The sequence below is a fragment of the Armigeres subalbatus genome, chromosome 1, assembly GCF_024139115.2.
Source record: "Armigeres subalbatus isolate Guangzhou_Male chromosome 1, GZ_Asu_2, whole genome shotgun sequence".
In the NCBI taxonomy this organism is placed as follows: Eukaryota; Metazoa; Arthropoda; class Insecta; order Diptera; family Culicidae; genus Armigeres; species Armigeres subalbatus.
Window position 1 is genome coordinate 167,275,706 of NC_085139.1, and position 27,951 is coordinate 167,303,656.

A 27,951-nucleotide genomic window follows, 5' to 3' on the forward strand; every position below is an offset into this window, starting at 1 on the left:
CAGTTCTTTGGCTAATACCTGCTCAAGTTGTGCAAATACCTACGAGAACATCCTACCAACCAACCAACCAACGCTGGCCCTCAGCTGGTGGCTCGAGTGCACATGATAAGCCCTTTCCAGTTGCCTATGGGATTCGCTGCGTGAAGGTACGAACCGAACGTGATTGCGATTGCGATTTTACTTCCGATACAAGATCCATTCTCGTACGATGGTGGCGTGCCGGCGGCAAATGTAACGAACAGTTTGCAGTTAAGCGTAGTGTGGTGTGTGCTGGAGTGTAAATCCCTATAGCTCCTAAGAGAGCCCGCCACTAGCTGCTAGTGGCCGAGCTGGCTCGATAATGCTGTGCTGGGAAGGAGCCAGTGATTATGACGCGTATCCATCCTCGCAGACTCTCCATGCCGACACTTTCATGCACTCCAGTCGGAAGTCAAGTGTGCCACTGGTAAGATGACGATTGTAGTGCTTTCAGGATTAATATTCGTCTATGGGCCTAATGAAGGCCGATTAGGATACAGATAAATGGTTGAATCAGATGATGGCATCAGGAAGTAATAAAACGATGATAAGATAAGATAATGAAGGGAAGATGGTAACATCGAGTTTAGATGAAAATTTGATTTAATATGTTTTTTAGCATTGCAATTTTGAAATTTAAAAACGTTAATATTTGATAAGCTTCCATATTTCGCGAAATTTTTGAATTGCTTTTAAATCTCTGCACTTTAATCTACAATTTGTTGAAAAAATATGACAAAGAGAGAAAATATTCAAAAAAATAACTTTGTGATTTTTGCGCTTTTATATTCTTCTCAATTTTTGGCAATTTTACACAATCTCTTGAACTGCGAAAAAAATCAACAATTGCAATTATCATCCATAAATTCGCCTAGGCGATAGAGCTTACCTTACTCATAAAGTTCGCTTTCTCATTGCTCAGAAACCAGGAGACAGAAAGCCATGGCGATAGTCTATAGAAATATTGATGAATGAGTATACCCCGTTGGGTATAAGAACGCTAGGCATAAGTACTAGATCTGTTCAAATTTCAAAAAGTTTTTTAAAGTCGACCGGTCAACTGGTATTCACAATTATTATGGTAAGATAGACCTCTGGTGAAAATTTAAGCTCATTCGGTTAAAATTTTGGTGTGCTTCAAATCGATTTAGTGTTTTTGACATGTTTTCGCTCTTGAAAAAATCATAACTCAGATTGAAATGCTTTGCAACAACCTCTAAATGAAAGCTATGCCTGTCCTCGACCACTTTCTAGAACATTGTTTAACAATTGGAGGAGATCTTGTATGTGTTTCAACTGATTTCCTCCATCAATATTCCAATGAATCGATATTTTTCGTTGAATTTTTGCTTATACAATCTACATCCAGATTTATTTTTGGGCCAAGTTACTCGAGAAGTTGCAGTCTCACATTCGCTTTAGCTCAGTCATGTATAAAATCTCATTTAGTTACCAAGAAAAAAATGTTAAAAATTAATTAGTCGATTCATACACACTTAAAATAGATCGCCGAATTCGGTAAAGTTTTACCGAAATATCAACAGCAGAACTGTTCGGTAAATAATTTAACTGATTTTCGGTGATTTTGACAGTTGAACAATGGAAAAAATTACAAAAAATCTGTAAAATGAATTACCGAACAGTTCTGCTGTTGAGATTTCGGTAAAATTTACCGAATACGGTGAAATGAGTTAAGTGTGTAGTTTAATTTGCTCCATTGGGTGGCATACCACAAAGACACGAACGAGGGCAAACTTTTTTTTTCAACAAGTTGCCATTGCTTTTCAATGATCATCATCAATTATTTTGCACTTGAGAAAATGCGATCATTGATGTTGCCTTGGTAGAATGTAGTTCTATGACAGCGTCTTACATCAACACCTAGCGTGTTTGGTTCAGGCGGTAGGGTGCTCGGCTGACAATCAAAATGTTCGGATATTGACTCGCGCAAATAGAACTATTTTTTTTTGCCGTTTGCTTAATTGGGGGGGTATTTTTACGTGGCACATTATAATTTGTGCAAGTTGTGACAAAACTGTTGCCGAATGTAATTGAGCAATTTGGTGATGTGCAATGTGTCCATTATGGAATATGGAATATTGAGACTTATGTTATAATGTACCTAATGTTATATTCATAAAATGAATTAGGACACAAGATCCACTATCTGTATTTCCATTTAGTTTAGAACAACATAGTGTAATTAATGTTTAGCAACACAGTGTAAAATCTTAGTATGCCTGGTAACAGATTCCGAGTTGTCATTAAACATTTTTCAAGGAAAATGGAGGTTTCTAAAAGTGTCCAAGTGCCTGGCGTTGGTTTGGTTAATAACAACCTCAACAGGATCGGGCTACCTACAACAAGAAGCGTACTTCAAGTGTTTGTTTTATTACCTGCGGAAAGAGAAGAAGAGCGTCGCACAAAGCTGCAAAAGTGTTGTAAAATTACTTTCTGAAAAATATAATGCCGAAAATATTCAAACTCAGCGTCCGTGGCATATCGGAGAGAAAGTAAAAAGACTTTATGCAGACTGGAGAAAATACCAAATGAATTATAAAAGAAAGGGAAAATGTTTCAACAAATTGCGCCAAAGATGGGAAGAAAAAATAAAAAATGTTTTCGATATTAGTAACTGAACTTGTCAAACGTTGTTGGTACAACCGAAGGCGGAGCCTGTGAAAAGGATAGCTGAACGCAATGATTTTCGTAAGATTTATAAATAAATATAGTGAAATCTCGTATACAAACCTTTAATTGTATTACGTGTAACGTTTATAGTCAATCCAGTAAAATATGAATCAAATGATGACGCGAAAGTTGAAGATGTATCGGGCGATGAATTCGTGGAACCACGTCCCAAGAAGATGAAATTATTTCCATGGAGCGATGGAACAATGTCAATTCTAGACAGAACTATGGTGTCCGATAGTGCAGCAGCAGCTCTCCTGACAGCTAGTGTAAATGACCTAGGCCTTGATACCGATCGTTTCTCCACCAGTCACTCTTCAGTTCGCAGACATCGTGTTGTGGTAATTATTATGTTTGTTAAACATATTGAGAGCAAGTTGTTAATATAAACCGTTGTAGAGCAGCAAGACCATACATAACACACAAAAGGAAAAATTTGTTTCAGGTGATGCCTTAGTAGTACACATTGATACTAAACAGTTAAAAAAGGGTCCTAGCGAGAAACCAGAAGAACGACTGGCCATTACAGTCTCAGGTAACGGAAATGAACAGCTCCTTGAGATTCCAAGCATTGAAAGTGGTTCAGGGAAGAATATTGCGGATAGTGTTTTTGACGAACTTGAAAAATGGAATATAACAGCTGATATAAAAGCAATAGCTTATGACACAACTGCATCAAACTCAGGAGTTCATAATGGTGCAGTTGTACTTGTAGAGAAAAAACTAAATCGCAATTCACTCCATTTCCTATGCCGCCACCACATCCACGAACTTATTCTGGAGTCTGCATTCAAAACAGCAATGAATGAAAAATCAACTGGTCCGGAGGTCAATTTGTTTAAAAAAATTTCAAAAATCCTGGAGAAGTATTGATAATACTGAATATGAAGCGGCCAACTTTCTTTTTCTCAGAAAATGAGAAAATAATTTTCCACGAGAAAGCTGCTCGTCTGCTAGATATACATATATTCACGCGCGGATTATAAAGAATTACTGCTGCTTGTACTCTTTCTGTTGGGCGTTGACGAGTACCAAGGTGTGAAGATCAAAGTAAAGCCTCCCGGTAAGCTAATAACTTGTTTTTAGAAAACTTAAATTCTAATACTGATCTAATGTGCTATTGTAGGAGCAATGCACCGTGCCCGGTGGATGGCTAGACCAATTTACAGTTTAAAGATTTATTTGTATAGAGGACAATTCGCGCTTAAAGCAGAAGAGCAGAGGGGCTTGGAGAGAATGTGCCAGTTTATTATTAAAATATATTTACACGGTTGGTATTCGGCACATTTTGCAATCATCGCCCCAAGGAACGAATTTATGCTGTTGAATTCACTAGAAAAGTATAAAGAAATTGACGAGGAAATAACATCGGCCGCCAAGTCAAAGCTGTTGCGTCATTTGGATTATCTTAATGAACGAAACGTATGCTTCGCATTTTTCAACAATGAAGTTCCGAACGACGTTAAGCGAAAAATGATCAAAAACCTTTCACGCAACACTATACCCGACCGGACATTATGGCTAATAAAGAAAGAATTATATTTTCTTACCGTAATACGGGAAAATCCATGCTTTGTCATCAGGAATAACTCTCTTGTTGTTTGGTTTATAGGTGAAACGATAATGATTTCATAAGCAATTCTTAAATAAAGGTTTTCATACGGGAGACAGTCGAAGCCAGTTCATTGGAGAAGGCTATTGACACCAGCGCAACTTAGTAACTGGCACTAATATGTGAGTATTGTAATTTAATTTCTCGGACTAAAATTACCGAGACTACACGGCCGAAAATGTCCGAACTGATCAATTGACCGAAAGTATCGTTTGCCGAACAGGTCATTTCCCTAGTAACATTTTGGCTTCATGTTGGATTTATAAGTAATATTGTAGAGTAAATTATGGTCTTCAAGAGCGTTATAAAACTGAAAATGTTACTTGGGTTGACCAAGTCTGTTGGTCAATTAGCTCATTTGAGCATGAGCAATTTAGAATGATACTATCGCTACTTCCAAGTCTCATTCATTTAGTTCTGTGTACAATTTCCCAAGTTCTAGTCAATCACGAAGTAGCAACTACGAATGGTACTTTTATAATGCTCATTAAAGTGATTCAAATTTTGACTTTTTTGCTCCCTTTTGCTTAAACGATGATAGGGTAAATCACTACTTGGGCCTATGGACCCGGTTCCCGGCTCACTGCACAGAAAACTAATGATTTAAACTGTTTGGAAGTCGTAGGTTTATGGTTGATAATTTTTAAAAAGTCTCCCATTTATTTTTCACAATACTCAATATTTTTCTATCACTTGTTTTACTCCTAATTGATTCAATTGCAGAAAATAAAAATGTAGAATTCAAAATTTCACTCTCCGATGCCACACCACTGAGCCGGAGTGATTCTTTCCACTTTTACAAAACGGTATTATCGAATAAACACCTACCTGAAAATCGTCACAGTGCTCGATACAACCATTGCATGAAGCTGTTAATCACCATACCATAATTCTAAACACCCGCACTTCAATTATTCTTATTTGTTCGTTTCACTAGAACTTATTTAAACATACTAGAATACATTTTAAAATGTATTCACAAACCGAACAAAAATTCACCTCGGCGCAAGAACTTCTAGCCGCACCGTGCTGCCAAAAGGCCAGGATTATAAAAATGATCCTTCATTGTTAATACGAAAATTGTCTAATATGTTGACGTTATCATGTTATTTATAGTTCTCTCGATTTTAAAAGGTGAAATAAATATTGTTTTAAAGTATTTGGAAGAAATTTGGATGAGTTTATATATCTTCTCAACCAAATAAAAATGATTATGAATAATACCAACTGGCATCTTGTTGTCGTGGAACGTGCATATTTTTGTTTACGTCGCATTTTCTACCGTCCCGAGAGAGAATGAGAGTAAAATGTTGATAGATTGAGTGAAATTTTGCTTAGGCCGGGAACTGGTTTTTTGTATGCCGGATTGGGAATCGCTATGACTGAAATGAGTGCTGCACCTCGTTCATTTAAATCAAATAAAAGCTTCTTTGAACGATATTTAGCACGTATAGCTATTTTTTAAGCAGAAGTGAACCCCAATGCAGTATTATACAGCCTACAAATTTCAGAAAAAGTTGCTTCCTGTCATAAATATCAATTAAATAATGCAGTCGTACGCATGTTAGGCCGGGAATGGGGTAAGAAACCCTACTTGCAGTTTTAAAAATCCTCCTAAATGTTTAGCTAATTTGGTAACTTAGATTATTCTGACATCTGTATATCCACATGAGTGTTTTTCTGTCAAAAATGGGCCTCCCAGGGATAACGATAGGCAGGGTTTTTGAAAACTGTTCAACAGCATATAAGCATAAAATAATATGGAGACGCATGGTACATCCCAACCTAATTACATGTTGGGAAGTGCATGTTCTGCGTTAACATGTCTATTACTGCGATCAAGAAATCATAAGAATCATGATTTCAAACAGCAGGTTCCAAGGTATCTTCTAAGCGATTCTTGCAATTCTTTCACGATTGTCTTATCCATCACATTTAGATTCCTGTAGTTTTCTAGTTTGTCATGTTTCTAAGGGTGATTTTGTTTTTTACGAGGTCGGATGGAGTACGAATGCTGTCATTCAGAATGTACCATCTTCAATATGAGTAATATTTACAGATTCAAAAGAACTTCAAAACGGAAATTAACCCAGCATGTCTTTGCAAGCCCTTTAAGCCCTTGCGTTTTATATGCTCCTAGAGACCAAAATTACCTCTGCATGTACACGATTATCCTAGGATAATGTATTCTGTTAGTTACAAACGTCATTTTTATCTGGACTCACTTCGGTAATGAGATAGGATATTTTTACATTAAAGCGCATTACGTATGTTCTTCTCACACTTCGTCGTATCGCACATGCGAGCCAATCGAATACATGATTAATTGATGAAATAAAACGATGCTCTAGGTGGAATTTTCCATTTTCCAATTTAAAGTATAACACCAAAGAATCAGTAGGGTAGAAGTTCCGATAGTCGTGGATGCTCTTATAGTTGCGGTAGTGTAATTTTTGGGGAATCTACAGATTAAACATAGCAACCCACATTGTTGATCAATAAGTTGAACTGTCAGCATACAATATAAACTAAAACAGTTTAGCAATATCGTTGAAATCAGTAAATCATCCTCAAATAAATTTTTTTTGACCTTTGTACCAATAGTTGCGGTAGTGTTCCTGTAGTTGCGAGTCCCATACAAAAACAATGGGATTCGCAACTATAGGAACACGAGTTGAAAAATACCGCAACTATTGGAACATTTTATAATTGGAGGATGGATTTTAAGCAGCAGTGATAGTTTACGTTGCGACCAGAATATATTTCGCTTAAAATAGCGTTTATGGACTTTTGGATACACCTCCAAGGTAAGTGAAATGCAGTATTTAGTATCGCTTAGATGTAAGTGATAAAACAGTGGTTGCGCGTGCTTATTGCCTCCACTATTGGGTCTTTTACCCTATTAGAAGCTAGCACACTTTCAAGGCTTCGAGCAACAGGTGATCAAAATAAATTCTTTGCTATTTGCGCTGCGCACAAGCCGAAACAAGAAAGTTCATGCGAATTTTGTAAAACGGACCAAAGCAGGCTCTCATACAGCAGCGAATAGAGCTTCTCGATGAAAACAAATCCTATCCCGCCTATGCGCTTGAAAGAGAAAGATGATAAGACATCAGCAAGCTCAATTAAGGACACTCCTCACGGAATCAAAGTTTCAAAGTGCTCGCGTTTTCGGGGGCACACCACTCGATACGGAGGCGGCGCACAACTGTCATTTTTGTTGATTTAGTTTTGCTGCGTCGCAGCATGCGTGAAATAATAAAAGTGACAGTTATGCGTTTCTTCCATATCGAGTGGTGTGCCCCCGAAAATGCGAGTGCTTTGAAACTTGGATCCCGTGAGGAGTGACCTTAACAGTCTGCTGCGAATCTATGGCGGGGTGCATAAGCAGGAGCCGAATGTACCACGAGCTGCAACAGCTGTTGGAAGAACCATCCATCGACAACGATCCGACTAGCACAAGAATCGATCAGGTGGAAGACGATTAGCGGACTCTCCGCAGACTGCGAGGCTGGCAACATGCAGCCATAAACCGAGTTGAATGGAGAATGACACTGTCCGCGCTAATACCTTCCACTTTGAGAATTGTCAATCTGCTGATCCCAGTCGCATCCGCTTCGCCAGAGACCTACAGCTACCCATATAACGTAAAAACGGAAAGTAGTCCAACGGGTCGAAGAAACTCATCACGCAGCTCATCACGATCCTTTTTGTCGGCAGCTGCTCCTGAGCTTAGTCGAAAAGAAAAATTCGTCATTTGTTGGGCTCCACATGATCCCCAAAACCCGCTCGGAACCCGCTCCTTATCCTCACTATTACTATGTATTACTATGAAAAACTGCGGCACCCAAACACAATGCACTATCGAATTCATCTTGTGATTTTGTTTTGCCACTGTTAGAATTTTGTTCTTTCTTCCCCGATTTTTCAGAGATTTTTTTCCTGCTATATTTAAGTATTATTGCTTCTCTCCTGGCACTAAATTCTGTATTGATTTCCACTGCACCCGCCTCAAAATCTTCATCCACTTTCTTCAACTTGCGTTCGTAATTCAGCTGGATTCTCTTTTCATGTTCGTGCTGTTGAGCCCGCCATACTTTGTTTTGCTCCTCCAGCAGCTCGAGCTTTCTTCTTAGTTCGTCCATGGCGACTCCTTTCGACTTTAGAGATGGTTTCTTTGAAGAATGTTGCGACGGATTGTTTAGCTTACAACTAGCAGCACCGTGCTCGTTCAGACACAGCTGGCACAGCTTCCATCTGCGAACCGCTTCCCACCGTTCACTGTAGTGGAGTCTTCGGAACTTCTCGCAATTTTTGATCTGGTGATCTACTCTGTCACAGCCTCTGTTCGGTCTTCTCTCCTTCGCGGGCAAACTCGAAATTATACTCTCCGCCGCGTCATGCGCGTAAATACACTCTTTACTTGCTCTGCATCTCGGGTTCACATCCTTTGAACCGACCTCTCCGGACCGGGATGCATCTCCGTAGGAAGCCACTTCACTTGCATCCTTCACTATACGTGACAGGAAATTTGACAACGTTCGCAGCGTCACCACCTTGCTCTTCCTTCGGTATCGTACCCATTCCAGCTGCATCCCTGCAGGCAGCTTCTCTATCAGCTCTTGAATAAGCATGGGGTTCACAAGGTGCGATGTTAACCCTGGTGCTTCTAGATGGTCAGCGAGCTGTTGCACCATCACGCCGAAGCCTATGAAACTCTGCTGTTGTTGAGATTTCGGTAAAATTTTACCGAATTCGGTGATTTATTTTAAGTGTGATCTACTTTTGGAGGCACTGCAATGCGCACTTCGCAAGCAGCATGTTCAACAATCGCTCAGCTGGGGGGGGGGGTCCCGTAGCGTAGTTGGCTACACGTTCGCCTTTCAAGCGAATGGTCATGGGTTCGATTCCCAGCCCCTCCACCAAAACCTCGTCAGTCGCTGGATGCGCAGCCTATGCGGTGGCATATTGGGGTGCACGCCTCACCGTCACGGCTGCCTGATGACGAACTGACAACTTGTTCTTCTCGGAGGCATTCCTCCAACGTTACCCGGATAAATGGCAACCGGACAATGCAACGATCATTGGATACACGACATGGACAAAACGAACACAATGGACTCACGACGAGATGGACCAGCAACGACAACAACAATGAATAATGGAAAAATCTAAAAATAGATTCTGTGTGGATTCTGGCTGCAGAATACCACAGTAGATCTCGGCACAGTAGCGGTTAAGTAACACAGAGTGCCTATCAAATAAATAAAGGAATAAAAAAATAACAATCGCTTAGCTCGCCCATACAGCATCTGCAGCGTCTCTATTATTTTATTTTATTAGAAGCCGTGCCAAATTTTCTACATCGGAAAAGCCTTCGTCGACGTCCCGTAGTTACTGACGAACATCGGCCATTCTTCTATCTTGCCGGAAAATGTCGGCAACTTCCTGGATAGCATCTGCGCCTTCGTGAGTTCGTGTTGCCGATGTAGTCAACCGCACTTGCTTCCTACGATTAATTGTGGATCGTCTTGTGAAAACAATGATATTCGATCCAGGTGGACCTAGTTGGGAAACATTTTTTTTTTGAGAAGGTGTAGTTTAGAAGTGGGTAATATACCAGCCGCTTGTGAATTTAGGTGAAACTCGTTTGTAAGTTACTTTATTGCATATAATGTATTTAATAATAATCTTCTTCTTCTTCTATATACATAAAAATGAATTTCTGTCTGTCTGAACCTTATAGACTCCGAAACTACTGAACCGATCGGCGTGAAAATTTGTACGCAGAGGTTTTTGGGGCCGGGGAAGGTTCTTAAGATGGTTTGAGACCACTCCATCCCATACAAATGAAACAAAAATTTCTGCATAACTTGAGAAATAATCAATTTTAGGCGAAACGAAGTTCGTCGGGTCTGCTAGTCTTCTATATGATAAAAACGAGTTTAAATTCCCTTCCTGACGATTTAACTCAAGAACGGGTTGACCGATTTGCAAGATTTTTTCCCTAATCGATTCGTTTTGGGATCCGCAAGGTTTGTATAGACAAAAAGCTGATGAATTTTACGGGGAGAGGTTTAAAATTGGTGGAATACAACTTTGGGTCAGTGGTTGAGGGAAACAAAACAATAGTACAGAAATTGATCTAGAGTGCGGTGCTGCAAATAGTTCAGTATATGACATTTGCAACACAAACACCCAGGCAAAGCTGGGTATTTTTCGCTAGTCTTCTCTATATAATAAAAATGAAATGGTCTGTGTTCGTATCCGCATAACCCGAAAACGGCTGGATGGATTTTCTTCGTTGCTTCAGCAGATATGATCATTATAGTTTCCGACGGGTTTATATGATATTTTTGAATTCGAAAATTACGAGTAAGGTTGAGTAAATCGTAAAAAACTAAAATTAAGATTCGTATGGAAATTCCGCATGGGCAGTCCACAAAGCGCATTTTCGCCTACTATGCGGGACAACGACTGCCGGTTCGACTAGTGAGATAATAAATTCCAGCTTTGAAGCTGTATTAAATGGACACTGCTGTCAAAACTGTTTCTTTCAAGCCAGAAAAAAAAACCGTAGAAACACGACCATTTCTGCCAAACGGCATTTCCGGCCAGATTACCTGTCTGGCCAAATGTTCAATTGAACGACAGTTTCGGCTGTATGTCCCTTTCAGCCGTATGTCCGTTTTCGGCCTACTCACTACTGTTTGGTTAAGATAGGTCATTTGGCATAATGTCGATTGACATGAAGGTTTGGTTCTACCTTCTTTATGGTACACACTTACTGCCTCTAACCGCAAGTCAGACTTATCTGGATATGGCGTCCATATACAGATAAGTCTGACTTGCGGTTAGCGGCAGTTTACACATGTAAGAATGATGAAAGAAGAAACTATATTCTCATGCGCCTTTTATTCCAGGAAAATGGAGATTGAGATGGAATAAGTTCAAGGTAACGGTTGACCTCCACGGACACAAGACCTACACAATGCTTGGGGAGTAAGACGTGGTAAGTCGGTGGAGTAAAACGCGCGGCCACAAAGCAAGACCATGCTGAGTTTGATTCCCGGCGCCGGTCTAGGCAATTTTTGGTTTGGAAATTGTCTCGACTTCCCCGGGCATAAAAGTATCATCGTGTTAGCCCCATGATATACGAATGCAAAAATGGTAACTTGGCTTAGAAACATCGCAGTTAATAACTGTTTAAGTTTTTTATACTTTATAATATTTTCGTGATTTTTTATTTTGTGTGTACCGTGCAAACTCAAACTTCGGACGCTTAAGCACTTTCTGATATAAAATCATCCTGTTTACTGACATTTTAAGTCACACCGTTTAAATCACCATTGCAATCACTAAGTATAGTATTCATCTTTGAATTACGTATTTAATATGTGCAAGATATTACGAAGAATGTTTGCAATTTATGAAAATGTCCGGCTTCTGTTTGATTCAAACCTCGGACACCGGCGGGGTTGGATTCATATTTCGGACACAAAGATTCAAACTTCGGACACCTGATTACACAAAACCAGGAAGAATAATTGAAAATAATTCGCACTGCACAGCTCAGACTGTCTTTTAATCATTTCGTCGCATTGTTTTAACATGTCTTATTGGAATGTAACTTATACTAAATAAGCTAAAACTATTAGTCATCCGAATGCAGCTTGACGAAACATTTCGATGAAATATTTCAGAAAATTTCCCATACGAATTGAAGCGTCCGAAGTTTGAGTGTGTCCGAAATTTGATTTTCCACGGTATAAGTTCATCACGTAACTGTGAAAGTGCTTAATGAACACTAAGCTGCAAAGCGGCATTGTCCCAGTGGGGGATGTATGCCAATAAGAAGAAGAAGAAGATCGAGGACCAACGCACTTGTAGTGTTTAAATTAAAATTGCAACTTACCCTCTATGATTGTTGTTGATTACATGGAGGTACGTGGAGGGAACGAATTTAAAAAATAATTGTAGGAGGCACCGCCCATTGCGCATACAACAAAAATCGCTCAACTACGGTAGGCCAGACATGTAGCCACACTGTCGGACAATAACTCGCTGAAAATAGTTGTCCATATCGATCCGACGAGCTCAAGAAACCGATGTACATAGCGAGCAACCTGGAGCGATCAGATGATTTACGGACTCGCTGTAGTGGTTGAATGTACAACGTGTTGGCCATCTCTACAGAACGAGTAGAATGGAGACATCTTTTATATACTACATAGGCGATTTTAGACGAAAAATTATATTTTATTCGTAATTAGGCCAATACAAATATTTAAAAACTATTCTGTCCCCCCCTCGGATTTTTTTGCCCAAAAATAATATTTTGAGGGGGCAACAAAATAAAATTTGGATAATTTTGAGAGTTTTCAAAACATTCTTTAACAAATCCGAGGAGTTTTTTGTTTTTTTTTATTTTAATATTTATTTTTTATTATCCCCCCCTTGACTTTTCGGAGACCAATAGGACATAATGTTAATTAAATATTTGTAACGGCCTTACTGTTTAAATTCAGACGGTACCTATGTTGAAAAAAATGTTCAAAACTCGTAACATACATTCGAACGTATTCAAACTTACATTTGTGGTTCTCGTACTATACCTACATTAAACATTCTCATTCTGACTCTTACTTAAATGGTTAAAAAAATTAGGAAACATTATTATAATAAATATGTAGAACCTATATTGTAGGTATTCGTAACATAAATAAAGGAAACCTTCATTTTTCATATCAACGACGCATAAATGTCATTCTACATGAATGACATGATTCAGGCTATATACATGTTGTTAATAAAGTAATACCAATAATCATAAATCGAAACCTCTCAAGTTCTACCCGCTGGTTGTAACTGACCTTATTCCCCACCAAACCCAAATTCCAAAATTCGTTATCGAGCAAACACACGTTTCGGAAAACATTCCATCACACTGAAAACTACAGAAGGCCACCTCCTTTTACCTTCTTCCCTTCAACATGCCGACCAATGTTGTCTAATCGAAGATCTATGGTTGTTGTGAGCATAACTACAGTTCCGCAAAGCTATACATAGGCCTCCGCCAGACATAATGCGATTCACAACACACAGAAACCAGCAGGAACTGAACCATCGAAAGCGAACTGTTTCGAACTCCATTCAAGTTGTGAACGTTATCGAATTGAGAGGTGCTTACCGTTCAATTCCTGGAAAAATGTATTTTACTACAATGTATTTAATGCAGTGCTTGTGAAAGAAAACTCCAAAATGAAGTGAATTTATTCGAGGAAAAACCTACATCACGGGCAGTGGCTGTGGAAAACTACGGATTAATTGTTTGAAAGCTCTCAAACACGTTTTCCGCAAAGTGATGGCATTTGAAGTGCAAGTAATTATCCGATAATTAAAATAATGTTACCCATCAGTGCACACCACTTCCAGTCCTCATTTGCACCACAGAATATTGCAGCAAGGTCATAGTCCTATTTATACCACCCATGGACACTTCTGATGACTCGTGCGCGCAAAAAAAAGTAGAACAAAAGTTGAAAAAAGTTGTGACACCTCTCCAGATATTGCACCTCGTCGCGCGCAGGCGATTGTTTTATCAATTTTCGATTTTCAACAAGCACCACCAACTGCCTTGCCCTCATGTGCTCGGTGTGGGGGGGTGGAGAGCTTTGATGGGGTACTCCAATAACTGGGTGGTTGTTGGCGAAGTTATCGTCAAGCTTCATTTCGTGTCGGAAACTCAAAAGTGAGAGTACATGTCAATGAGGTGCGGTGAGTGATGTGATCATTTGAGGGTCATCATTTCCAGTATTGAACATGTGGAAGAATGTAAATATCGGAACAGAGAGGGTTAGAACAATGATGTTTGCAATGGTTCAACATAATGCTTGTGGTTGATGACCACCATGCTGAAAATAATCTGATTGGTTGAATTTTAACCTTTGCATGCTGAAATTTTGTTTAATACTATATTATTGTTTTTTTAATAGCAACCATTGAAACTAACAAGAAGTTCATGGAAGAATAAAAGTAAAATCCTTGAGATTTAAAAAAAAAAATTTAAACGACCGTTTCAACTCTAATGTATTTGTATTACTCTTTTTTTCGATTCGTATCGTTTAATTTATTAAAGTTTTGTACAGAGCTCCATCCATAAGCCTAATCTAAATTTCGATTGAAATTAGCGCATAAAGCATTGTTTTATAATACGGAGTGCAGTGCATTAAAAAAAATGCAATTAAAATATGGTAGATCAAATTTGCGTAACCATGCGTCTCCATCCGATCATGTGAACATATCAAGATGAAACTCGTAAAATGCTCAATGGGTTGGTGGTAATGGGTTTATATACCTACCCCAAGGATAGCTTTATGCCTGATAAACTGCCCAACAATTCGTAAGGTTAGTAATTCAACATTGTCGAGTGCAGATGAATTGTATACAGTTCGTATCATTCATTTATTAGGTTATGACGTATCGCTCTTCGTCCATTTCTTAACGTCGGCTAGCGGGACGGAGCGGGTGTATAATAGAAACCAACTAAGAAACCAGCTTGGGACAACTCGCGGCTTCGTGCATTACGACGCCGTCGTTTCAAGATGCAGCAGTACTGTCACCAAATATGCTATTTCTCGAAACAACAATTTGATGAAGCGAGTCGCATATATCGTGGATATAACCATTTTCTGTACAAACAGTATGTGAGGCGGAAACAGGACGATCTTCGTAGAAATCCGAAAAAATGTTGGTCTTTTGTCAACTCTGAACAACAGGAAAATGGTCTCCCTACATCGATGTATCTAGGTGACGCCTTGGCAAACAATTTGGATGAAAAGTGCGCGCTATTCGCAGAGCAGTTCTCTAGCGTTTTTACGAATAATATTCTTACCGCCGATGAGACGAATGCAGCAATCCATACAGTACCAAATGCAAAAATGCTTGGAAACAATTGTGAACGATGTTATGTTTGGATCGTGTCGCACTTACATCAGTAAAGCACAAAACGGCTCTTATCCTAGGAGATCTGTGGAAAGTAACCTTTATGACTTTACATCAAGCTGCATCAGTGCCATGGACAGTGGCGCACAGGTTGGCGCAATATACACCGATATCAAGGTTGCCTTTGACACAGTGCATCATGGAATCCTGTTGGATAGATGTCTATGCGTTAAAATTGGTGCAACCGAATCACTTTCCTTTACGCCTGGATCTGGAGTGCCACAAGGAAGCAATTTAGGACCTCTACTGTTTACGTTATTCTTTAACGACGTTAATATTCTCCTGGCCGACGGTGGTTTACTAATTTACACTGACGATTTGAAAATCTTCCTCATCGCACGAAGTGTCGTAGGGAACTTCAAAAGCTTTTGGATATCTTCACACGTTGGTGTCTCATGAACTACCTTCAAGTTTGCGTCTCCAAATGCTGCGTTATCTCATATCGTCGACGGAAGTCTCCGATATTATATGATTACAGCATAAATGGTAAAAAAATTGAACGTGTGGATAAACTGAAGGATCTTGGAGTGTTGTTGGATTACCAACTAACATTTAAGCTACATTACTCCTATGTAGTAGAGAAATCCAATCGTCAACTAGGATTCATCCTAAAAATTGCTAAAGAGTTTAACGACCTAATATGCCTGCGCGCCCTATACTGTTCTTTGGTCAGATCCATTTTGGAATTTGCGTCAGTGGTGTGGTCTCCTTATAAAACATTATGGATCACGAGAATAGAAGCGGTACAAAGAAAATTAGTTCGTCATGCATTGAGGAATTTGCGTGGCTCACGCCGTTAAATTTGCCTCCTTATGAACACCGTTGTGCCTTACTAGGAATTGAACCACTACATGTACGTCTTAAAACTAACCGGGCAGTTTATGGCGCCAAATTAATACATAGTCGTCGACTGCCCTGCTCTGCTGGAACGTGTTCGTTTTTATGCCCCTGAACGTATCCTTCGATCGAGACAACTGATACAACTAGCAGCTAGGAACACTATTTATGGAGCCAATGACCCAATCAACTATATTTGCAGAGCATTTCGAGAAGCATATTTTTTTCTCGACTTTAATTTATCTACGGAACGTTTGCGACAACGTTTGCGTACATCACGTATATTCAATTAATTGTTTAGTATAATTTAATTAAGTATAATACATTAAGACCATGATGTCAGATGGATACAACAGTAAATGAATAAATAAATAGACCCTCGTGTCCAACACTCGCCAGGGCGTCGGCCTCGGTAGTACCCCTAATGCCACAATGGCCGGGGATCCAGGCAAAGGTGGCACCGGGGATCATCCCTAATAGTATTGCCCGGATCCAGGGGTGCTTTGGTGTCTTGCTTTGGAGGGCAGAAACCACGCTCGCGGAGTCCGTAAGGATCACGATTGGTTTGTTCGCTGGGAGGGTGGCCGCAGACGGCGGCGGCTTCGACGGAAAAAATGTTGCACTGGCGTGGCAGGCTCTCCGACATGGCCAGATTGGGTCCATAGACTCCGAAGCCGACTCCTCGGCTGGATACGGAACTGTCGGTGTAACGGATCTCGCTGTTCCGAAAACGTGTTGCAAGCAATTCTAAAGCAGACCGTCGGAGTTCCTATTGTTATCACCCCTTTTAAACCGCAAAGCGATGGTGCGGTCGATGCGATACTGAAGGCGTCAGCCAGCGCTTCGCTTCGTGACAGTGGACCCGCCCCACTGGGGAGAGGCTAGTACCGGCTACACTTCCCAGGATCCGGTCAGCCTCATCGAAAAGAGGGATTCTGACTTCACCTGAGGTAGTGGCAGCGAAGGAAGCGGCTTTACGGCAAATGGCCATTAGAATACGGTACCAGAAATGGAGGTTGCCAGCGTCAGCACATGCAGCTTCGGCGGAAGTGGATGGGAGTAAACCGGAGACGTAGACCGTCCGGACGTAGCTATTGGAAACAGGCGAAAGAGTGTTGATGAGGCTTCGCTATGCAGGGCATGTAAGCTCTCCAAAGAGCAGGCGGCTATCAATGATGGCTTGTCCGACGTTTAATCTCGTGCTCCTGTTGTTGGTGCGGTGTTTTTTGAGAGAGTTTTGATGAGATTAACGCGGGGTTTACAAGCTTCCTTTACCGCCTGGAAGTGCGGTAAAAAGGAGAGTTTCCGGTCGATGTCGACGTCGAACACACGGACAGTCTTCCGGTTGGGGATGGCATCCATACCGAGTTTTATGGATGGCCCCGCAAACTAATGCCGGCCGCTGTAAACGTGTCTCCGGTCATATTTACTGGCGTTCTGAACAAAGCCGACGGAAGAAGCCCAGCGAAGGATGGTGCTTACTGAGTTCTAATCCTGGTCCTTCCAGGTGTTCTACCAACCACGTCCAACAAGATGTCGTCTGCGTATACAAAGTATGTGCTGGTGCCATATCCTGGGCGAAAAGCGTGTTGACGATGGTCAAGCCTTCCGTCAACTTCCAGTTTTTCCCATAAGTCGCCGAATGACCATCCTTTCAACGGTTTTGGACGCACACGAGGTCAGGGAGATTGGCCTGAATTTGGAAGCATCGCGACTGTTCACACTGCTCTTCGGGATGGGAATAACGTAGCTTTTTCTCCACTCGTCGGAAAAAGTGCGGTTTTCCCAAATGCTGTTGACGAGATTAAAAAAAAAGAGCCTTCGCGGCCGGAGGAAGCCGTTTAATCATGGGATAAGTTGGGATGAGTTCCCGTTGCACTTGGCGAGCGCATGCGCCAGCTCTACTGCTGGAAAATCCTGATTCAGCAGGCAGCCGGGGGGTCCGCGGGAATAAGAGTGGTGTTGAGGTGGAGATTACGGGTAGCGATGTTTCTCTGGAAGTCGGCTGGGTACTGGGAAACTGCTACCAGGGAAGCGAAATAGTCACCGAGAGCATTCGCAACTTGTGCAGGGTCTGAAATTGTACGGTTGCCCTGATCGAGGTGGATTGGAGCTCCCCTCGATTTTCTACTAATCGCATTTACCTGCCTCCAAAGTTCAGCGGAGGTCTGGGACGGGTTGATGCTGTCGATGAAATCTGCCCATTGCTTGGACTTCGCTTCCCTGATGATAATCTTGCACTGTCGGTGCTTATCTCTATCTTTATTGTTGTTGCATCAACAGGCTACATTTGGCCCCAATGATGTAGGGTTTTTGAAAAAAAAAGTGAACATTTAAAGATGGTGTCAAGGGTTCATACAAAATAGGTATAAAACATTTAAACAAGCATAGTCATTGTCTTCGTCTGTTTATGTCTGCGAAGAACGATGAAAATCTTCGGCGACTCTGTTGAAGACACATGTCACAAATAGCTCCATGCATGCCATAATTTGTACGACGAAAGTGCAGCCTCAATATATGGTTGCTACGGAGTATGCGTGGCTGGACGTTCAAGTCTATTTGTTCCAGCATGAATCCACAGTCAATTCATCCCTGCAGATTACCGGCGTTCATAATGGCTTTGTCGACATCTCTCCTTGAGCGAAGTAGCTCAAGTTGATCAACTGACATCGGCTTTCGTAACTCGGTAGGCGAAACGGATCCAGCAAAGGTAGCTTACGAAGCACGAATCGAAGGAAACGGCGTTGAACAGATTCGATGCTCTCAGCACCGTTGTTGTAAGACAACAGAACAGTACTCTAGAGTCGAGCGCACCAGGGAGCAATAGAGAGCTTTTAAACAGTATATGTCGGTGAAATTCTTCGCAACTCTGAAGATGAATCCCATAGTTCTGGATGCTTTGTCGACGATGCATGAGATGTGTTGCTTGAATACTAGTTGCGAGTCTAGGATCACGCCGAGGTCCTTCACATGCTCATTCGCTCTATTTCTGTACCAAGAAGGCTGTAGTTGCAAACGATTTGTGAAAACGTTATGACAGAACACTTGGCCGGGTTTACCACCATTCGGTTTAGAGAGCACCAAGCCACGAAGCAATCTAGTTGACGTTGCAAGAGCTGACAATCGGCGATACTATGTATTTCCAAAAATATTTTAAGGTCTTCTGCGTAAGACAACCGAGGACATTTGATAACGAGGTGTACATCGTTGAAAAATATCAGGAAGATCAGTGGTCCTAGATGACTCCCTTTTGGTATACCGAATGGTGCATGAAAACTCTTAGAGGTGCCTTCCCCAATAGCTACGGTCAGATAGCGGTCAGAAAGATATGAATGAAACCAGTTCAGCAGACTGCCGCTGATGAGTGATTAATCTTATCGAAAGCTGCAGAGAGGTCAGTATAAATAACATCCGTTTGAGCCAGTTCTGTTAGACTGTTTGTGACGTAGGACGTGACGCACAATAAATTGGTGGAAGTCAAACGAGCGACAGTAAATCCTTGCTGATCATCACTAAGAAGTGGCTTACAGTGTGAAAGTAGTGGTTCCATAATGACGAGTTCGAACAGCTTCGAGGCGGCACACAATGACGTAATCCCTGAATAGTTGTTCACATCGCGTTTGTCTCCCTTTTTGTGGACTGGAAACATTAGTGCAAACTTCCAGCAGGAGGGGAAAATACCATCGATGATTGAAGATCTGAGCAAGAAAAGAAGTGGAACGGGTAAACTCTCGATTTGCCTTTTGACGAAGACGGCCGGTACGCCGTCGGGTCCGAGATTATTTGACGATTTTAACTGATTTGCGGCTCTCAGGATCTTGTCATAATGAATGTTGATTGCACCCAAAGATTCCTCCTTATAACAGTCCAGGGCGTCCGGCCTGAGAGAGTGGTTGGCGCTTAGCTTTCTCAATGCCCGAAGGCCTGGCCTTGACTGCACGCCTAGAGCGACGGTAAGGATCATGCTGGTGAAGTCGGACATGGACGAGAAATGTTGGTCCGCGCAAGCGATTGACGTGGCGCGCTTGTAATCCTCCCAGTTCGCTTTTCGAATTTCTCCATATTTACATTTCGTTCCAAAAACTGATTTCTTAGTACCGTAAATACCGGATTTCATAGGTCTTCGGTACCGAAAATGTCGGTATTCCCGGTATTTTTCGGTACTGGTACAACCGGTACCACAACCCTAATTAGCATATTTTCTGGAAATGACCCCATTAACTAGCTTCCAAATAGAAACCGGTGGTTACTCTTAAATCAAAAAAGGCTATCAGCATGATGTACAACTGCTGAAACTGTTTTGACAGCAAAATGTTTTATTGGGTGAAATTTATACACCCAACATTTGAAGCAACATTATTTTTTTCGGCGCTCAGTTGCCCTTCCGCAGAACTCCTGCATTGCCTTTTAGGCGTACAAACTATGAAAAAAGCTATCCTGCTTATAAAGCTTGCGACGTTATTTTACATGTTCAATTAGACAGATGTCCCATTCGGCCAAATGTTTTTTATGTCTTTATCACAGAGTTGGATACTTTCAGCCAACGGCTGGCTCGTCTCGTGGAGGCCAAATGTTCTATTCGAGTTTCGATCAAACGATCCTTCCCCTGCCAAACAACCATTTTTCAAAACAGCATTTTCGGCCAAATGACCCATTCGACTAAATAAACAGTTTATTCGAACGGCATTCACTAATTTCGTCTGATGGTTTATTCGACCAAAGCCTAGTTGCCTTCTGCCAAATAGCTTTCAGCCGAATGTTTTTGCTTTTCTCATATTGTGCCTTTGTTGAAAACTTTTGTGATAATTTTTCAAGGCTCTCATAAATGTGAAAAAATTATCCCCAGTATAGGGGAACGGTTCGGCACTTCATCCCATAGCTCCTATTTCCATCCCACCAAAAACAAAGCAATGAAAAGGAATTTTATTTGTTTCTTATTTTTGTGATTTTTTGACCAGTGAGCACGCGGGTTAGCAAAAAGAAGCGATAATATTGTTGTTGTATTTCTTTATTTGCGATTAGATGAATATATGTTCAGTGAGATGGAGATCGGAACAGTTCCCCTAAATAGCAATCATTCTTCTTCTTCTTCTTCTTCTTATTGGCATTACATCCCCTCACTGGGACAGAGCCGCCTCGCAGCTTAGTGTTCATTAAACACTTCCACAGTTATTAACTGCGAGGTTTCTAAGCCAAGTTACCATTTTTGCATTCGTATATCATGAAGCTAACACGATGATACCCAGGGAAGTCTAGACCGGCACCGGGAATCGAACCCAGCCACCCTCAGCATGGTCTTGCTTTGTAGTCGCGCGTCTTACCGCACGGCTAAGGAGGGCCCCACATGTAGCATGCGTTATCAAAGCTGAATATACTAATTACCAAAGCCCGATTTAGTCATGAGCCACCGGTTTCATTGCGTATTGCGTTTTGTACATAAGAAATTTGACCCTATTGTTAAAATTGCAAATTTTCAGCTTCTAGCATAAACGGCTAACTTATGAATGGCAATTCAGTCTTTTGCGAAACAATCATGTGTTGAATTTGCTCCATGCATCTATTATTCATAAGCCAAAAAATCGCGCTCTGGCAATTACCCATTCTATCCATAGTGTAAAAATTATCAATAAATAAATGGGAATATCGTCTGGGAAACCTAAACTTACCTATAAATACACATATTGCATTGAATAGGCTCCAAGTTTCAATGTGCTCACCTCCCCTGAGGTGGTGACTTCCCCAACATACACCCGATTCTTTTTTTACACGGATTATTTTCACACGGATTTTTTTTACACGGCTTTTTTTACACGGATTCTTGAAATAACACGGATTTTTTTTTGCACGGTTTCTCGAAATAGCACGGATTTTTTTTACACGGATTCTCGAAATAACACGGATTTTTTTTACACGGATTTATTTTTACACGGAACGCATCCCCCAGATTAACAAAGACCCGGTGACTTTTTTTACACGGATATTTTTTGCACGGCTTTTTTTACACGGTTTCTCGAAATAGCACGGATTTTTTTTGCACGGATTCTCGAAATAACACGGATTATTTTTACACGGTTTCTCGAAATAACACGGATTATTTTTACACGGATTTTTTTTCACACGGCACGCATCCCCCGTGTAAAAAAAGAATCGGGTGTATGTGCTTTCCTATTGAGCCTGAAACAGGGTCAACTTTTTTTTTTGCACGTCTGTTCCAGAACATAGGGAAAAGTCAAGTCAAGTGAAAAACTTTTTATTTTCAATTTCGTGCCTCGGTGCTACCTGCCCGACAAGGTGCAAGCCTTTCGGAGCCTGGTGCGAAATAAAATCGGACAGTTCATTCATAAACACTACGTGTGAGATCGAAGTTTCGCAATTTAAAATTATCGATCTGGGACTTGTTTCGGGGTTAAACTTTTTTAATATCGTAGATTTTTATCAGGTGTCATTGGGACGAGGCAAAAACTTGCAACTGCTTCCGCTCCGTGGTGGAAACAAGCAGCTGCGAATGGGAAGAGTTTCTTCCGACGGATTCTGGCTGCTTCCACGCGGAAGAATTCCAAGATATAATCTCTCACTTTGTGCGAAACTTTGCGGCACGAAACGAACGATAGCGAGCGGATTTATTTCGGATTTGAATTTATGCATTGTCTTTTGGCAGCAATCGCAACTGACAGTGATTTATACCAAGTTTTCCTCCGCAATCCCAAAGTTCCGTATAATAGTGAATTTTCGTCTAGTTTGAATGAATTTTTAGGATGAGATCTGCAGATTTCTAAGAAAAGAATACTACAGAGTACAAATAAAAAAAAATGCAAATATTATAATGAACATCATTTTCAATAGAGTAAAACAAAATCGTAACAATGAATAAGTGAATGGTATTTAAGAGATATCTTAGGAGCCATGCACACATTAAGGAAACACTTTTTGAGGGAGTTACCATTTTCTTACGTTCTATTCAGCAAAAAACATTTTAAAAGATCTTGCATTTCAATGACGTTCCAGGATATTTCACATATTTCCGCAAGCACAACATCTGATTGAAGGAATGTTCTCAGACCATTTACTGCGATCTTAAAATTAATACAAACGTCGCAAGACATCAGTATTTTGTAATGATTTTATAAAATCACAATGATCTCCACATGCTTCCGAGGATTATAACAGACTTCCTTAAGAGCTTCTATAAAAAGTTTGTTTTCGTAGGGAAATGATAGCCTTTCGGTACAACTTTGTTGTATGAAAAAGCCAAGAAGATATACGCAAATATTACTGAAAATCGAAGAAAAACAAATACAAAACATTTTCATAGGTTATAAGAAAGTCAAACTGCTCGCTGTACTGCCCATTAGGACGATATATCTTATAACAGCAATGGAACGATGGAACTCTAGAAAACAATTGAAGCCAGATGCTTACAGTACCATGCGTCTCCATCTATTCTAGTATCGGTGGAATCCGAATGTGATGTTTATTTATTTATTTATTTACATTTGGTCGGCCGCCAGCACTACTGGGGCTATATGGGCCGTAGTTTTATAAAACCTTTAGCTCTATCTATAATAAACATAATAAAAAAAAAAGTTTCAAATATAATCTACATACATAATATGTTCTAGTTACAATCGTATTGTTATAATTCTATCAGACATGATCATATAACATTATACAAATCTATTTCTTTCATGAAACGAATGATGTTTTTGTTACTAGCTAAATCATCCTTGAGAGATTTCCAACTAATGGATAATTGTTTTCTAATGGCGCAATATTTGGTGCAATGTTCTAAAATATATGGCTAACAGTTAAATTTTGCTTACAAGAGTCACAAAGTGGAGGATTTTCTTTGGACATTAAATACGAATGAGTGTAATGAGTATGGCCTAATCGCAATCTTGTTAGCACAACAGAATCTCTTCTGCTAAGTAAATTAACACTTGTCCAGTTAGATGTTGATAGTCGAATTTGTCGATATTTGTTATCTATGGTTGAAACCCATCTTTCTTCCCATAACTGACTGAATTTTTTTTTTAAGCATTTCTGAAATCCTTCGCTAATAGTTCACCTTGTGAGGCTGATTCACTCAATGCTTCTTTTGCTGCTTTATCTGCAATTTCATTACCAAGAATGCCTACGTGACTTGGAACAAAATAAAATTTAATTGATTTTGATTTCTGTTGGCATAGAAAATGTTCCTAAATATTGACTGTATTATGGGATGCGTTGAGAAATGATCAGAAAGTGTTAGTAAGGCACTCAATGAGTCGGTTATTATAAAATATTTATCGAAGCTACTTGATGAGATATATTTAACGACATTAAGAATTGCTGTAAGTTCAGCGTTATACACAGAACAGTAATTAAGCAGTCTAATTTTCTTAATTTCATTTTTATGTTCGTCGAAAAAGGCACACGAGGACAAAGAGTTCGTTTTTGAGCCATCAGTAAACATGAATCGATAATCAGAATTCGCATGACGCATTTGGCAAAACATAGTTTTAAAAATATTAGTGTTTGTACTAGTTTTTGGAAAAGCATTTTGTTCAATATTTATATCAAGTTTTTGAAGTAACCATGGAGCATTTTTCCGATGATTTCTGTTCGAATCTTTGGTAATTCTAAATTAATACTATTTAGTATTCTAAAACACCTTGCGGGAAATATTTGACTTTTGGTGTTACTATCCATGGATGTTTGTTGTATTGATTCTATCATAGGATGAGTTGGATTACGTAGAATTCTGGCCATTTGGAATAAAATGTGTTGATCTCTTCGAACATTCAAAGGCATAAAATGTGTATCCACTAGTATACTTGATATAGGTGAAGAACGGAATGCTCCACTCGCTAAACGCAGACCTTGGTGGTGTACAGAGTCCAGAGACTTCAGAAGATTTGAAGATGCGGATGAGTATATACAGTCCCCATATTCTAAGCGAGATAAAACAAGAGAGTTGTGTAATTTTATTAGTGTTTTACGATCAGAACCCCATTTGATGTGCGATAATGTTTTGATGATATTCATAGCTTTTAAAGATTTTTTTTTGTTTGCTCAATATGAGTTCGCCAGGACAACCTTTTATCAAAAATCATGCCGAGAAATCTTACTTCCTCAACTTCCCGAATCTTTTAATCAATAATGCGGAATGAAAGATTCGAACTATGTTTTTTTCTTCTGCAAAAGTGCATACAGGAGGTCTTTAAAATCTAAATTCGAAATCCATGGTCGGACAACCACTTTGGATTTTATTAATTGTTAATTGAATTCGTTTTTGAATCGATTTTAGATAGCTAGATGACATATATAATACTATATCATCTGCATAGAGTAACATTCTGCATTTTGGATCATTTTGCTTAGTAATATCGTCTATTGCCAATAGGAAAAGAATAACGCTAAGAACAGCACCCTGAGGAATTCCATTTTCTAATTCATATGAAGACGAGAATGTGTTTCCTTGCAATACTCTAAATTTACGGTTTTTAAGAAAATTCATTATAAAACTCAACATATTGCCATCTATTCCTATTGATTTTAATTTGTTCAAAATTAATCTATGCCATGTTAAATCGTAAGCTTTCTCCAAATCGAAGAATATTGCATAAGTATGCTGTTTTCTCAAGAAAGATTGTTGTATGTCAGATTCTAGAATAGTTAGACTATCAATCGTGGAACGACCGCGACGGAAACCGAATTGGAAATTAGATAAGATATTATTGGATTCGATGTACCAGGAAAGTCTTTTGTTAATAATTCTTTCGAGGAGCTTACACAAACAACTTGTCAAAGATATTGGACGATAGCTGGATGCTAGTGATGGATCTTTACCGGGTTTGATGATAGGGATTAGTATAGAAAGTATAGACGAATGGAGGTCGGGAAACACTTTTTGTGACCATATGCGGTCGTAGAATTTTAATAAGTACGTTTTACAAGGTTGAGATAAATGCTTTATCATTTCATAATGAATCATATCAAATCCAGGAGAAGAACCTTTTGTTAAATTCAAGGATGATTGGAACTCGAGTTTTGTGATTGGTTTGTTGTATGGTTCAGTGTTATCTATTATCTTGAAAGAAGTTTTTTCCATAATTGATTTATGTTTTTTAAAGGATGGAGAATAGTTGTTAGAAGAAGAAACATTAGAGAAGTGCTTCCTAGAAGCTCAACAATGTCCATAGAGTTCGAGATGATGGAGTCGTTATGCTTTATAGATGTTAATTTATTGGTTTGATGTCTCCCATTAATACTTCTGATTTGTTTCCAAATTCGAGTCTGGGGAACATTAGAGTTTATTGACGCCACCATTTTTCTCCACGATTGTTTGCTATGATATCGCATGAGAGCCCTAGCTTTAGATTTACATATTTTGAAACGCTGTTCATTAGCAGATGTTGGATGTTTTTTGAAGAAGTTTAAACTGTGATTTCTGTCTTTTAGAGCCTTTGATATAGAAGAATTCCACCAAGGAACGCTTTTTGTCCAATTTTGGCGGATGATTTTTATAGATTGATTCGCGGCATTAATAATAGCATTTACAAATAATACTCGTCGCCGAATTCGGTAAAATTTTACCGAAATCTCAGCTGAACTGTTCGGTAAATAATTTAGCTAATTTTCGGTGATTTTGACAGTTGAGCAATGGAAAAAAATTACAAAAAATCTGTAAAATAAATTACCAAACAGTTCTGCTGTTGAGATTTCGGTAAAATTTACCGAATACGGTAAAATGAGTTAAGTGTATTTTTGATGTGAGAATTCTGATCATCGATTTATTTGTCAAAAAAATCCTTAAACTTTACGAGTTGCGAGCACTTATTCCGGTCAGTTGTTTCTAAAATCCAATGGGATCGTTTTTCATCTGCTATGCAAATATTGAGTGGTGCTAAAAGAATGGTATAATGATCACTATTACAAGTATCGTAATGGACGTTGAACATATGGTTAAATAAATACATGTTTCGTTACCGTTAGTAGGATTAAAACGAGTGCCTTTTCCGTCATTGAAGAGATTGAGATCGAAATTTGAGATTGATGTAGCGATTATTTTACCCCGGACTGAGGTAAACTTTGATCCCCAGTTGATGTGATCCGCATTGAAATCACGAACAATTATGAACGGCTTAGCCAATTGTGTTATCAGCTTAATTAAGTCTCCATACAAAATATGTTTATTTGGAGGAAGGTAAATGTTACACAGTGTAAATTGCAAGGATGGAGAAGTTCGACAACAACAGCTTGGAGTTGTGTACTCACTTGGATGCTTCGGGAGAAAAATTGTGATCTGACCAACGTCAATACACCACCGCGTGCTCTATCGTTATCAGATACAAAGTCACATCTGTGAATATCAAAATTTCGGAAAGAAGCTGAGTTATTATACTTTAGGTGTGATTCTTGTAAGCAAATAACGGTTGGATGAAACTTGGCGTCCAAGAGTTTAATTTCTTGAAAATTATTGAAAAAGCCATTGCAATTCCATTGGATAATGGAGCTTTTAGAATCTATTGCTAGAGAGGGAAGCATCGAGCTCCGAGATTCTACTACTGCCACTCGAGGATGATTGAGTGCCTTTCATTCGCTTGTCATCATTTTGAAAATCTATATACGAGATCATTCGTGTCATGGAAAAAAAGGGGGAGAAACTTCAGCTACTTGATTGTCCATGTCGTTAGCCTATTCCAATCATCGAGCACTACACCAGGGTGCGATGTAATTGTTAATGTGAGCTAAGTGTATGTATGTCGCCGTGGTGAGAACACGACGGAGTTCTGAGAATTCTGAGATAT

General features: G+C 39.7%; 1 protein-coding gene across 2 annotated transcripts in view; it reads left to right on the top strand.

Moving 5' to 3' along the window:
- The first annotated feature begins 116 nt into the window (after window positions 1–116).
- The window catches only part of LOC134205516 (tektin-3-like), a 93,844-nt gene continuing 66,009 nt past the window's right edge, over window positions 117–27,951 (top strand). Inside the window, exon 1 of one of the 2 annotated variants that reach the window (XM_062680799.1) lies at window positions 117–445. In XM_062680799.1, coding sequence (XP_062536783.1) covers window positions 341–445 — 105 coding nt within the window. In that variant the 5' untranslated portion in view covers window positions 117–340. Of the gene's footprint in view, window positions 446–13,436; window positions 13,704–27,951 lie in introns of those variants that run through there. The other variant, XM_062680800.1, reaches the window with a different exon arrangement.